Genomic DNA, 14262 nt, shown 5'->3' with positions numbered 1-14262 from the left:
AATTTGTTGAAAATGAAATAGCTAAAATATCTCATGTATTCACACCTAAAACACAAGGTCAAATCTACACTGGAGTTGTGGCCAAGACAGTGGATGTTACTGAGTGGCCTAGATAGTTTAAACTTAAAATCTACTTGAACATCTATGGAAAGACCTAAAAATGGCTGTTTAGCAATGGGATCAACAACCAATTTGCCAGAGCGTGAATAATTCTCACCCATCTACACACAATACCCCATAATGACAAAGTGAAAACATGTTTGATCAATACCTTAATGGTCAATACTTTGTATAAGCACCTTTGGCAGCGATTAAAGCTGTGAGTCTTTCCGATTAAGTCTCTAAGATCTTTCTACGCCTGGATTGTGCAACATTTGCCCATAATTCTTTTCAAAATCATTCAAGCTCTGTCAAATTGGTTGTTGATCATTGCTAGACAACCATTTTTAGGTCTTTCTATAGATTCTGAAGTCGATTTAAGTCAAAACTGTAACTCGACCACTCAGGAACATTCACTGTCTTCTTGGTAAGTAACTCCAGTGTAGATTTGTCCTTGTGTTTTAGGTTATTGAATCTCCCAGTGTCTGGTGGAAAGCAGACTGAACCAGGTTTTCCTTTAGGATTCTTTCTGTGCTTGGCTCCAGTCCGTTTATTTTTTATCCTGAAAAACTCCCCAGTCCTTAACGATTACAAGCATACCCATAACATGATGCAGCCACCACTCTGCTTGAAAATATGGAGAGTGGTACTCAGTAATGTGTTGCATTGGATTTGCGCGAAACATAACACTTTGTATTCAGGACAAAAAGTTAATTTCTTTGCCACATTTTTTGCAGTATTACTTTAGTGCCTTGTTGCAAACAGGATGCATGTTTTGGAATATTTGTTATTCTGTACAGACTTCCTTCTTTTCCTTCTGTCATTTAGGTTATTATTGTGGAGTAACTACAATGTTGTTGATCCATCCTCAGTTTTCTCCTATCACAGCCATTAAACTCTGTAACTGTTTTAAAGTCACCATTGGCCTCATGGTGAAATCCCTGAGCAGTTTCCTTCCTCTCCGGCAACTGAGCTAGGAAGGACGCCTGTGTCTTTGTAGTGACTGGGTGTATTGATACACCATCCAAAGTGTAATTAATATCTTCACCATGCTCAAAGGGATATTCAATTTTTACCCATCTACCAATAGGTGCCCTTCTTTGCAAGTCACTGGAAAACCTCCCTGGTCTTTGCGATTGAATCAGTGTTTGAAATTCGCTGCTCGTCTGAGGAACCTTAGAGATGATACAGAGATTATCATCAGATCAATTCAATAAATATAACACTCAGAATAAAAACCTGATGCTGAATCAATCATACTGCTGGGGAGGCAGGTAGCCTAGTGGTTAGAGCGTAGAGGCGGCAGGTAGCCTAGTGGTTAGAGTGTAGAGGCGGCAGGTAGCCTAGTGGTTAGAGCGTTGGGCCAGTAACCAGCAGGTAGCCTAGTGGTTAGAGCGTTGGGCCAGTAACCAGCAGGTAGCCTAGTGGTTAGGGCGTTGGGCCAGTAACCAGCAGGTAGCCTAGTGGTTAGAGCGTTGGGCCAGTAACCAGCAGGTAGCCTAGTGGTTAGAGCGTTGGGCCAGTAACCAGCAGGTAGCCTAGTGGTTAGAGCGTTGGGCCAGTAACCAGCAGGTAACCTAATGGTTAGAGCGTTGGACCAGTAACCAGCAGGTAGCCTAGTGGTTAGAGCGTTGGACTAGTAACCGAAAGGTTGATGGATCGAATCCCCGAGCTGAACAAGGTAAAAATCTGTCGTTCTGCCCCTGAACAAGACAATTAACCCACTGTTCCTAGGCCGTCATTGAAAATAAGAATTTAATCTTAACTGACTTGCCGAGTTAAATAAAATGTTTAATAATAATAATAACATCATAGAAGAGTGTTTTTCTATAAACATTATATTTATGTTGATAAATAGCATCTTAGCCTGAGTTCAAGTCTTCAGCAGTGTTCTCTCAATAGATGCTGTCTCCAACACTGAGGGCATCATGACGTCATGACTCACTAGCTAAAAGCTAGTCCCAACAGTCTTAAAATGTTTCCTTTCCTCATCTCCTCCCTCCCTTATGAATGACCGTCTAATGTCAGGTCTGGTGTAACCTCTCTCAAAGAGTTAGACAACCAGGTGAGGGGAGTTCCTTACTAATTAGTAACCTAGACAACCAGGTGAGGGCAGTTCCTTACTAATTAGTAACCTAGACAACCAGGTGAGGGCAGTTCCTTAATAATTAGTAAACTAGACAACCAGGTGAGGGCAGTTCCTTACTAATTAGTAACCTAGACAACCAGGCGAGGGGAGTTCCTTACTAATTAGTAACCTAGACAACCAGGCGAGGGCAGTTCCTTACTAATTAGTAACCTAGACAACCAGGCGAGGGGAGTTCCTTACTAATTAGTGACCTAGACAACCAGGTGAGGGGAGTTCCTTACTAATTAGTAACCTAGACAACCAGGTGAGGGCAGTTCCTTACTAATTAGTAACCTAGACAACCAGGTGAGGGAAGTTCCTTACAAATTAGTGACCTAGACAACCAGGTGAGGGCAGTTCCTTACTAATTAGTACCCTAGACAACCAGGTGAGGGAAGCTCCTTACTAATTAGTAACCTAGACAACCAGGTGAGGGCAGTTCCTTACTAATTAGTGACCTAGACAACCAGGTGAGGGCAGTTCCTTACTAATTAGTAACCTAGACAACCAGGTGAGGGTAGTTCCTTACTAATTAGTAACCTAGACAACCAGGTGAGGGCAGTTCCTTACTAATTAGTAACCTAGACAAACAGGTGAGGGCAGTTCCTTACTAATTAGTAACCTAGACAACCAGGTGAGGGCAGTTCCTTACTAATTAGTAACCTAGACAACCAGGTGAGGGCAGTTCCTTACTAATTAGTGACCTCAATTCATCAGTCAAGTCCAGGGAAGGATCAGAGACCCACAGACACTCGGCCATCAGTGGAATGACTTTGACGCGTGTTATATAATTTCGACCATATTATTTTTGGGAAGCCCAAATGATTCTAAGATGAGTACTTTAAGATTTTCCGAACTCACTTCCTCGTTTAAATCACTTGCTCTGCTCACGTTCTGAAGCCCACAATGCAGTGGGAGGTTCTAAGGGTTATGAGACGGTGATGGACTGAGAGATCAGCCAATTAAAACCAGCGGTTGTTCTGCCGTACTTCCAGTCAAGTCCCGTTCTGAGGCCGCTGTGAAACCAGACAGTTCGACTGAGAGACAGAGAGCCGACTGGTGTTCCTCACAGCGGTCTGCGTTGACCTGTCCAGATTAAAAGGTCATGACCCCTGCCCTCTGATCCCCTAGAGTACCAGGATGTCTCCGCTGCAGCGCTCGCAGCAGTTGAAGGTGATGTTCTCATAGCGAGTGTAAGGGTGGAACCGGCCGATGCTCTTCTTATTGGTCAGGAAGGCCGAGGGGGAGGAGTCAGAGATTGAGAGGGGGGAGATTTTTTCCTCGTTGTCTGAACAGGAAATAGGGTCCAGGATCTTCAACACCTGAGAAGGGAGTAGGGGGGGAGAGAGAGAGAGAGAGATGGGAAGAAGGAGAGAAAGACAGAAAGAGTGAGGTGGTGGTTTCTGGGTAGAGGTCAGTGCGAGTGTCCTGCTGGGGGTCCGACTCCACTTCCTACCTTCTCAGCCATCTTCTCAGCAGGCGTGTGTGAGGTGTTAGGGAGCTCTGAGGCCTGTCTTCCTTTCCTCAGCCCGGCTCCGCTGCTGCTCCCTACAGGCCCTACCTTACCCAGCAGGCGGGAGTTGATGGCTTCTGCCAGCTTGTGATTGGCTAGGGAAAGTTCTCCCGTGCTGAGTGGCTGGGCACTTGGGTAGTAGGTCTGCTGTCGACCCCACTGGAGAGAGACCAGCAGCTGCTCCAGAGACCTGGGAGAGAGAAAACACAAACACATAATCTGTATCGCTGGTAATGAAAGTGTGTATCTCAGCAACTTTATGTTCCTATGTGAAGCACAGAAGTCCTACTGTACCTGTGGGTTAGCGTCACATCTGTGTGTTTTAACTGAGCTCCAGGTTCATATATCAGTGTTGTACCTGTGGGTTAGCGTCACGTCTGTGTGTTTTAACTGAGCACCAGGTTCATATATCAGTGTTGTACCTGTGGGTTAGCGTCACGTCTGTGTGTTTTAACTGAGCACCAGGTTCATATATCAGTGTTGTACCTGTGGGTTAGCGTCACGTCTGTGTGTTTTAACTGAGCACCAGGTTCATATATCAGTGTTGTACCTGTGGGTTAACATCACGTCTGTGCGTTTTAACTGAGCACCAGGTTCATATATCAGTGTCGTACCTGTGGGTTAGCGTCACGTCTGTGTGTTTTAACTGAGCACCAGGTTCATATATCAGTGTTGTACCTGTGGGTTAGCGTCACGTCTGTGTGTTTTAACTGAGCACCAGGTTCATATATCAGTGTTGTACCTGTGGGTTAGCGTCACGTCTGTGTGTTTTAACTGAGCACCAGGTTCATATATCAGTGTTGTACCTGTGGGTTAGCGTCACGTCTGTGTGTTTTAACTGAGCACCAGGTTCATATATCAGTGTCGTACCTGTGGGTTAGCATCATGTCTCTGGAGAACTCGTCTCTCTCACTCAGCAGGTCTGTGATGGCGCTCTGAGCCTCTCTGGTCTGGTGCTGGAGAGAAACCCTGGCATTGGTCAGCTCCTCCGCCATCACTCTTGAAGAGATACCACACACACACACACACACACACACACACACACACACATCAAATCAAATCAAATGTATTTATAAAGCCCTTCTTACATCAGCTGATATCTCAAAGTGCTGTACAGAAACCCCAAACAGCAAGTAATGCAAGTGTAGAAGCACGGTGGCTAGGAACAACTCCCTAGAAAGGCCAAAACCTAGGAAGAAACCTAGAGAGGAACCAGGCTATGAGGGGTGGCCAGTCCTCTTCTGGCTGTGCCGGGTGGAGATTATAACACACACACACACACACACACACACACACACACACACACACACACACACACACACACACACACACACACACACACACACACACACACACACACACACACACACACACACACACACACACCTGGACGCCAGGAACTTGGTCCTCCAGACGTCACATTGTATGGACATGCGTTCCAGCTGTTCTGCTGTGGAGGCCAGGCTGCGACCCAGAGCCTCATTATCTAAGATCATCTGGTTCTTCTCTCTGGCCAGACGCTCAAAGTGGTACTGCAGGTCGTCTCCTACAGAGGCTACCAGCAGCTTCTTCAACTCTCTATTCACCTATAGGAGAATACAGATGTTGAGTTGGTTTAACCTCTATGGGCTAGGTGGGACGCTTGCCGTGGTGCACTCCATCAACAGCAGGTGCATTTCAAGAGCGGCAAATTTGAATCCAAATAAATGTCAAAATTCAAATTTTTCAAACATACAACTATTTTACACCCTTTGAAAGATAAACATCTCCTTAATCTAACCACGTTTTACGATTTCAAAAAGGTTTTACGGCGAAAGCATAAATTTAGAGTATGTTAGGACAGTACATTTACAAGAGTTGTGTGTAATGTTTTGTCAATTCAAAGACAGGGTCACCAAAACCATAAAACCAGCTAAAATGATGCACTAACCTTTTACAATCTCCATCAGATGACACTCCTAGGACATTATGTTAGACAATGCATGCATTTTTAGTTCTATCAAGTTCATATTTATATCCAAAAACAGCGTTTTACTATGGCATTGATGTTGAGGAAATCGTTTCCCTCCAATAACCGGCAGTCAAGTCAGTACCACAAATTAAATAATTAAAATTAGAAAACATTGGTAAAATATTATATTGTCATTTAAAGAATTATAGATTTACATCTCTTGAACGCAATCAACTTGCCAGATTTAAAAATAACCTTACTGGGAAATCACACTTTGCAATAATCTGAGCACTGCGCCCAGAAAAATACGCGTTGCGATACAGACTAGACGTCATGTTGGGGAGATCTAAAATCGAAAATACTATGTAAATAATCCATTACCTTTGATTCTCTTCATTAGATGTCACTTCCAGGTATCACAGGTCCATAACGAATGTAGTTTTGTTCAAAAAAGCTCATCATTTATGTCCAAAAATCTCCGTCTTGTTAGCACATGATCTAAGCCAGCCGGACTTCTCGTCATGAACGAGGGGAAAAAATATATTTACGTTCGTTCAAACATGTCAAACGTTGTATAGCATAAATCATTAGGGCCTTTTTTAACCAGAACATGAATAATATTCAAGGTGGACGAATGCATTCTCTTTTATACCGTATTGGAACGAGGGTACCCAACATGAACTCGCGCGCCAGGTGTCTAATGGGCCATCATCGTTCCATGGCTCTTGTTCGGTCAGATCTCCCTCCAGAAGACTCAAAACACTTTGTAAAGGCTGGTGACATCTAGTGGAAGCAATAGGAAGTGCCAAAATATTCCTCAGCCCCTGTGTTTTTCAATGGCATAGGTTTAAAGGTAATACAACACATCAGGTATCCACTTCCTGTCAGAAAATGTCTCCGGGTTTTGCCTGCCAAATTAGTTCTGTTATACTCACAGACACCATTCAAACAGTTTTAGAAACTTTAGAGTGTTTTCTATCCATATATAATAAGTATATGCATATTCTAGTTACTGGGTAGGATTACTAACCAGATTAAATCGGGTAAAAAAAAATTATCCAGCCGTTCAAATACTGCCCCCTAGCCCTAACAGGTTAAATATGGACCGAAGTACTGTATTTCGTGTTCCGACAGATTCTTAAAACATAAGTACTATCCTTATTTTATCGGGACAAAGGCAAGTGCTGAAAACTCAGGATTCAGATTAACTCTTACAGTCACTGAACAAAACTCAGGATCCAGATATAATCCTACAGTCACTGAACAAAACACAGGATTCAGATATAATCCTACAGTCACTGAACAAAACTCAGGATCCAGATGAACTCCTACAGTCACTGAACAAAACTCAGGATCCAGATTAACTCCTACAGTCACTGAACAAAACTCAGGATCCAGATTAACTCCTACAGTCACTGAACAAAACTCAGGATCCAGATATAATCCTACAGTCACTGAACAAAACTCAGGATCCAGATATAATCCTACAGTCACTGAACAAAACTCAGGATCCAGATGAACTCCTACAGTCACTGAACAAAACTCAGGATCCAGATATAATCCTACAGTCACTGAACAAAACTCAGGATCCAGAATAATTCCTACAGTCACTGAACAAAACTCAGGATCCAGATCTAATCCTACAGTCACTGAACAAAACTCAGGATCCAGATCTAATCCTACAGTCACTGAACAAAACTCAGGATCCAGATGAACTCCTACAGTCACTGAACAAAACTCAGGATCCAGATTAATTCTTACAGTCACTGAACAAAACTCAGGATCCAGATTCACTCCTAAAGTCACTGAACAAAACTCAGGATCCAGATATAATCCTACAATCACTGAACAAAACTCAGGATCCAGAATAATTCCTACAGTCACTGAACAAAACTCAGGATCCAGATCTAATCCTACAGTCACTGAACAAAACTCAGGATCCAGATCTAATCCTACAGTCACTGAACAAAACTCAGGATCCAGATTAACTCCTACAGTCACTGAACAAAACTCAGGATCCAGATTAACTCCTACAGTCACTGAACAAAACTCAGGATCCAGATTAACTCCTACAGTCACTGAACAAAACTCAGGATCCAGATTAATTCTTACAGTCACTGAACAAAACTCAGGATCCAGATTAACTCCTACAGTCACTGAACAAAACTCAGGATCCAGATATAATCCTACAATCACTGAACAAAACTCAGGATCCAGATTAACTCCTACAGTCACTGAACAAAACTCAGGATCCAGTTATAATCCTACAATCACTGAACAAAACTCAGGATCCAGATTAACTCCTACAGTCACTGAACAAAACTCAGGATCCAGATTAACTCCTACAGTCACTGAACAAAAGTCAGGATCCAGATTTAATCCTACAGTCACTGAACAAAAGTCAGGATCCAGATCTAATCCTACAGTCACTGAACAAAACTCAGGATCCAGATGAACTCCTACAGTCACTGAACAAAACTCAGGATCCAGATGAACTCCTACAGTCACTGAACAAAACTCAGGATCCAGATATAATCCTACAGTCACTGAACAAAACTCAGGATCCAGATATAATCCTACAATCACTGAACAAAACTCAGGATACAGATTAACTCCTACAGTCACTGAACAAAACTCAGGATCCAGATTAACTCCTACAGTCACTGAACAAAACTCAGGATCCAGATCTAATCCTACAGTCACAGAACAAAAGTCAGGATCCAGATCTAATCCTACAGTCACTGAACAAAACTCAGGATCCAGATTAACTCCTACAGTCACTGAACAAAACTCAGGATCCAGATTAACTCCTACAGTCACTGAACAAAACTCAGGATCCAGATATAATCCTACAATCACTGAACAAAACTCAGGATCCAGATTAACTCCTACAGTCACTGAACAAAACTCAGGATCCAGATTAACTCCTACAGTCACTGAACAAAACTCAGGATCCAGATTAACTCCTACAGTCACTGAACAAAACTCAGGATCCAGATCTAATCCTACAGTCACTGAACAAAACTCAGGATCCAGATCTAATCCTACAGTCACTGAACAAAACTCAGGATCCAGATTAACTCCTACAGTCACTGAACAAAACTCAGGATCCAGATTAACTCCTACAGTCACTGAACAAAACTCAGGATCCAGATTAACTCCTACAGTCACTGAACAAAACTCAGGATCCAGATCTAATCCTACAGTCACAGAACAAAAGTCAGGATCCAGATCTAATCCTACAGTCACTGAACAAAACTCAGGATCCAGATTAACTCCTACAGTCACTGAACAAAACTCAGGATCCAGATTAACTCCTACAGTCACTGAACAAAACTCAGGATCCAGATTAATTCTTACAGTCACTGAACAAAACTCAGGATCCAGATTAACTCCTACAGTCACTGAACAAAACTCAGGATCCAGATGAACTCCTACAGTCACTGAACAAAACTCAGGATCCAGATATAATCCTACAGTCACTGAACAAAACTCAGGATCCAGATCTAATCCTACAGTCACTGAACAAAACTCAGGATCCAGATTAACTCCTACAGTCACTGAACAAAACTCAGGATCCAGATATAATCCTACAATCACTGAACAAAACTCAGGATCCAGATTAACTCCTACAGTCACTGAACAAAACTCAGGATCCAGATTAACTCCTACAGTCACTGAACAAAACTCAGGATCCAGATTAACTCCTACAGTCAATGAACAAAACTCAGGATCCAGATCTAATCCTACAGTCACTGAACAAAACTCAGGATCCAGATTATCTCCTACAGTCACTGAACAAAACTCAGGATCCAGATTAACTCCTACAGTCACTGAACAAAACTCAGGATCCAGATTAACTCCTACAGTCACTGAACAAAACTCAGGATCCAGATCTAATCCTACAGTCACTGAACAAAACTCAGGATCCAGATGAACTCCTACAGTCACTGAACAAAACTCAGGATCCAGATATAATCCTACAGTCACTGAACAAAACTCAGGATCCAGATATAATCCTACAATCACTGAACAAAACTCAGCATCCAGATTAACTCCTACAGTCACTGAACAAAACTCAGGATCCAGATTAACTCCTACAGTCACTGAACAAAACTCAGGATCCAGATCTAATCCTACAGTCACAGAACAAAAGTCAGGATCCAGATCTAATCCTACAGTCACTGAACAAAACTCAGGATCCAGATTAACTCCTACAGTCACTGAACAAAACTCAGGATCCAGATATAATCCTACAATCACTGAACAAAACTCAGGATCCAGATTAACTCCTACAGTCACTAAACAAAACTCAGGATACAAATTAACTCCTACAGTCACTGAACAAAAGTCAGGATCCAGATTTAATCCTACAGTCACTGAACAAAACTCAGGATCCAGATATAATCCTACAGTCACTGAACAAAACTCAGGATCCAGATATAATCCTACAGTCACTGAACAAAACTCAGGATCCAGAATAATTCCTACAGTCACTGAACAAAAGTCAGGATCCAGATTTAATCCTACAGTCACTGAACAAAAGTCAGGATCCAGATCTAATCCTACAGTCACTGAACAAAACTCAGGATCCAGATGAACTCCTACAGTCACTGAACAAAACTCAGGATCCAGATTAACTCCTACAGTCACTGAACAAAACTCAAGATCCAGATATAATCCTACAGTCACTGAACAAAACTCAGGATCCAGATATAATCCTACAATCACTGAACAAAACTCAGGATCCAGATTAACTCCTACAGTCACTGAACAAAACTCAGGATCCAGATTAACACCTACAGTCACTGAACAAAACTCAGGATCCAGATTAACTCCTACAGTCACTGAACAAAACTCAGGATCCAGATTAACTCCTACAGTCACTGAACAAAACTCAGGATCCAGATTAACTCCTACAGTCACTGAACAAAACTCAGGATCCAGATTAACTCCTACAGTCACTGAACAAAACTCAGGATCCAGATATAATCCTACAGTCACTGAACAAAACTCAGGATCCAGATATAATCCTACAGTCACTGAACAAAACTCAGGATCCAGATGAACTCCTACAGTCACTGAACAAAACTCAGGATCCAGATATAATCCTACAGTCACTGAACAAAACTCAGGATCCAGATATAATCCTACAGTCACTGAACAAAACTCAGGATCCAGATGAACTCCTACAGTCACTGAACAAAACTCAGGATCCAGATATAATCCTACAGTCACTGAACAAAACTCAGGATCCAGATATAATCCTACAATCACTGAACAAAACTCAGGATCCAGATTAACTCCTACAGTCACTGAACAAAACTCAGGATCCAGATTAACTCCTACAGTCACTGAACAAAACTCAGGATCCAGATCTAATCCTACAGTCACAGAACAAAAATCAGGATCCAGATCTAATCCTACAGTCACTGAACAAAACTCAGGATCCAGATTAACTCCTACAGTCACTGAACAAAACTCAGGATCCAGATTAACTCCTACAGTCACTGAACAAAACTCAGGATCCAGATATAATCCTACAATCACTGAACAAAACTCAGGATCCAGATTAACTCCTACAGTCACTGAACAAAACTCAGGATCCAGATTAACTCCTACAGTCAATGAACAAAACTCAGGATCCAGATCTAATCCTACAGTCACTGAACAAAACTCAGGATCCAGATTATCTCCTACAGTCACTGAACAAAACTCAGGATCCAGATTACTCCACAGTCACTGAACAAAACTCAGGATCCAGATTAACTCCTACAGTCACTGAACAAAACTCAGGATCCAGATCCAGTCACTAACACTCAGATCCAGATGAACTCCTACAGTCACTGAACAAAACTCAGGATCCAGATATAATCCTACAGTCACTGAACAAAACTCAGGATCCAGATATAATCCTACAATCACTGAACAAAACTCAGGATCCAGATTAACTCCTACAGTCACTGAACAAAACTCAGGATCCAGATTAACTCCTACAGTCACTGAACAAAACTCAGGATCCAGATCTAATCCTACAGTCACAGAACAAAAGTCAGGATCCAGATCTAATCCTACAGTCACTGAACAAAACTCAGGATCCAGATTATCTCCTACAGTCACTGAACAAAACTCAGGATCCAGATTAACTCCTACAGTCACTGAACAAAACTCAGGATCCAGATTAACTCCTACAGTCACTGAACAAAACTCAGGATCCAGATTAACTCCTACAGTCACTGAACAAAACTCAGGATCCAGATATAATCCTACAGTCACTGAACAAAACTCAGGATCCAGATTAACTCCTACAGTCACTGAACAATTCCAAATATTGTGGTTAAAAGTGTTAAAGGCCCAAATGCAGCCGTTTTTATCTCAATATCAAATCATTTCTGGGGAACGATTAAGGTCCTTACCATGATTGTCTTCAATTAAAAATGGTTCAAAAGAAACAGAAATAGCTTCTTAGTTAAGAGTAATTCTCAAGCAAGAATTTAGTTAGGACTGACTGGGATTGGTCTGAATGAGGAAGGGAAAACTGAAAAGTAGCTGTTATTGGCAGAGAGGTTTGGAACTCTCTTTCTTATTGGTCTATTAAATTATTGGTCTGTCACCAGGCAGGCCAAACCTCAACCCCACCAAAACAGGCTGAAATTTCAGGAAGTCTTTTCAAATAGCTCTTACACTAAAAGGGCCTTATCATAATTTTCACAGTAGTACTCCAAACTCAGTAATTTGACGTTTTTGATGGCACTGGGCCTTTACGTTAACTCATTTACCCACCTCAGTCTGCACGTGGAGCTGGTTGAGGAGTCCCTCCTTGTCCTGCAGCAGTCTTCTCTCTGAGTTCTGCAGCTTCTCCATGGCTCCTCTCAGGTCCTCCAGAGGAAGGGAGGGAGAGGGGGGTCGTTCCTCCATCTGCTGCCCAGCCCAGGCCTCTCCTTTCTCCTCAGCCGGACCCATATGACCCCCACTCCGGCTGATGGCGGCACGGGGAACAACGATCCTCACCGCCTCCACCACCACGCAGGCCTCCCGGGGAACCTTCCCCAGGTGGAGCACCCCGGGGAGCTGGGGGGCAGACGCGATGTCTCTGGGACTGGCTCTGGGGCTCTGCTGGGGGGTGGAGTGGGGGCTGTGCTGGAGGCTGGCGGGGGAAGGGTGCGTCGTCTTGGGACTTTGTTTGGGACTAGCTACTTTAAGTAGTGGCACCGAAAACAGAGGCGTATCCACGACACCGATCTCCTTAGCGACTGGGGGCTCGTCTGTCTCCATGCCGTCGCCGGGTCCCCTGACTGGATGGACGGAACCTGGAACATAGCAGACATTCTGGAATGTTCTCTCTCTCTCATTGCATTGACTGGAAGAGTTATCAGGTCTCAACATCGCTTTGTGTGATTGGCTGAGAGGATGCAGGGGGGGGGGATGTAAACAACAGTCTGTGAAATGATACGGGTGATAACTGCTTACCTCTGTCTGCTACTGCAGCAGTAGACATGATGGTAGAGGAAGTTTTCACAACAGTCCAGTCGAATGACAGAGAGACATGACGATGGATGACTTCCAGGATGGCAGTTAGATCTCTCTCCTGAAGACAGACAGACAAATATTGATTCTGAGTTAACCAACCTGTTAGCCATGTTAAACGAATCAAATAAAATAAGAAAGTAGCGAGAGAATATCGCAAGGCTCCTGTAAATAACTAATGGACTTTTTCTGCCTTCAATTTCTTTAAACAAAATATGTTTTGAATTGGTCAAATTAGAGTTAAAACAGCTGACCTTTCCAACTATTTGTTTACTTGGCTAGTTAACTAGTTGACTTCAGTCTCTGGCTGAGCTCCGAGGTTAAAATAACTCACTAGTTATCTGTGGATGAGCTTTAACAGCACTGTCAGCACATGATCAACACCCAGCCGGGTTAGATAAGGATTTCAGAGAACAGACTTCAGCTTTCCTCAGCTAACAGTAACTGACAACAAACCGTGTCCTGGACATAAACTTATAGACATTGTTAGCTAACATTAGCGGTGTAAAATGAAGTGTAACGGTGTCAGAATAAAACATTGCACATACTGTGTTACCCGATGAAGAAAATATTGATGTTACCCGATGAAGATTTCCTCTGTTATTAAATGTTGGTCGCCATCTTGTTTGTGTTGTCACCGCCCGGATACTGTTGACTTGGCGGACGGGCTGTACTGCACAAAACTGACTCTGAATCAGCTCCTACGATTTCTCATCAATAGCGGTGACAGTAAACAGATATCCCAAAATCTGATTCACGATCAGTAAACGGAAGTTGAGACTACAGCGTTTTACAAAATGACCAAACCGTGGAATAATGCGGAACTATTATCCGCGCTACATTGTACCACCGTAGGAAATAAAATATTGTTACACCACAGAAGACAACTTAGTACATAGTACCGAAGATAATCAATTTTGGTTAATAAACTATTGTTCTCTAGTACAGGTGAGTTTGATAGCCACATGTATGTATTTGAATCGAGCTTTTCAAATAGCTACTAGGATGTGGGTGATTTGCTAATAGTCTTATTTCTGTCTTTGT

The 14262-nt window shown here is 42.6% G+C and overlaps 2 protein-coding genes across 4 annotated transcripts in view; one reads left to right on the top strand and one right to left on the bottom strand.

The window, feature by feature from the left end:
* Positions 1-2729: 2729 nt before the first annotated feature.
* On the bottom strand, positions 2730-14017 carry LOC106575890 (golgin-45). 3 transcript variants are annotated; one of them, XM_014152605.2, is made up of 7 exons: positions 13800-14017; positions 13162-13279; positions 12475-13001; positions 5127-5326; positions 4611-4739; positions 3684-3930; positions 2730-3549 (listed from the first exon to the last, which is right to left on the bottom strand). In XM_014152605.2, the coding sequence occupies exons 2-7, from the start codon at positions 13187-13189 to the stop codon at positions 3355-3357; spliced, it is 1326 nt and encodes a 441-aa protein (XP_014008080.1). In that variant the 5' UTR covers positions 13190-13279; positions 13800-14017; the 3' UTR covers positions 2730-3354. The 3 variants fall into 3 exon arrangements, with proteins under 3 accessions (XP_014008080.1, XP_014008081.1, XP_014008079.1); XM_014152606.2 differs by lacking the exon at positions 13800-14017 and adding an exon at positions 13473-13569; XM_014152604.2 differs by having other exon boundaries at positions 2731-3549; positions 13767-13867.
* Positions 13969-14262, top strand: part of ercc5 (excision repair cross-complementation group 5) — a 69910-nt gene continuing 69616 nt past the window's right edge. Inside the window, exon 1 of the mRNA XM_045711302.1 lies at positions 13969-14166. The gene's annotated coding sequence lies outside the window, so the exon portion shown is untranslated. The remainder of the gene's footprint in view (positions 14167-14262) is intronic.

The sequence above is a fragment of the Salmo salar genome, unplaced genomic scaffold (genome assembly GCF_905237065.1).
Source record: "Salmo salar unplaced genomic scaffold, Ssal_v3.1, whole genome shotgun sequence".
Taxonomy (NCBI): domain Eukaryota; kingdom Metazoa; phylum Chordata; class Actinopteri; order Salmoniformes; family Salmonidae; genus Salmo; species Salmo salar.
This window is presented reverse-complemented; position numbering and strand designations above follow the sequence as displayed.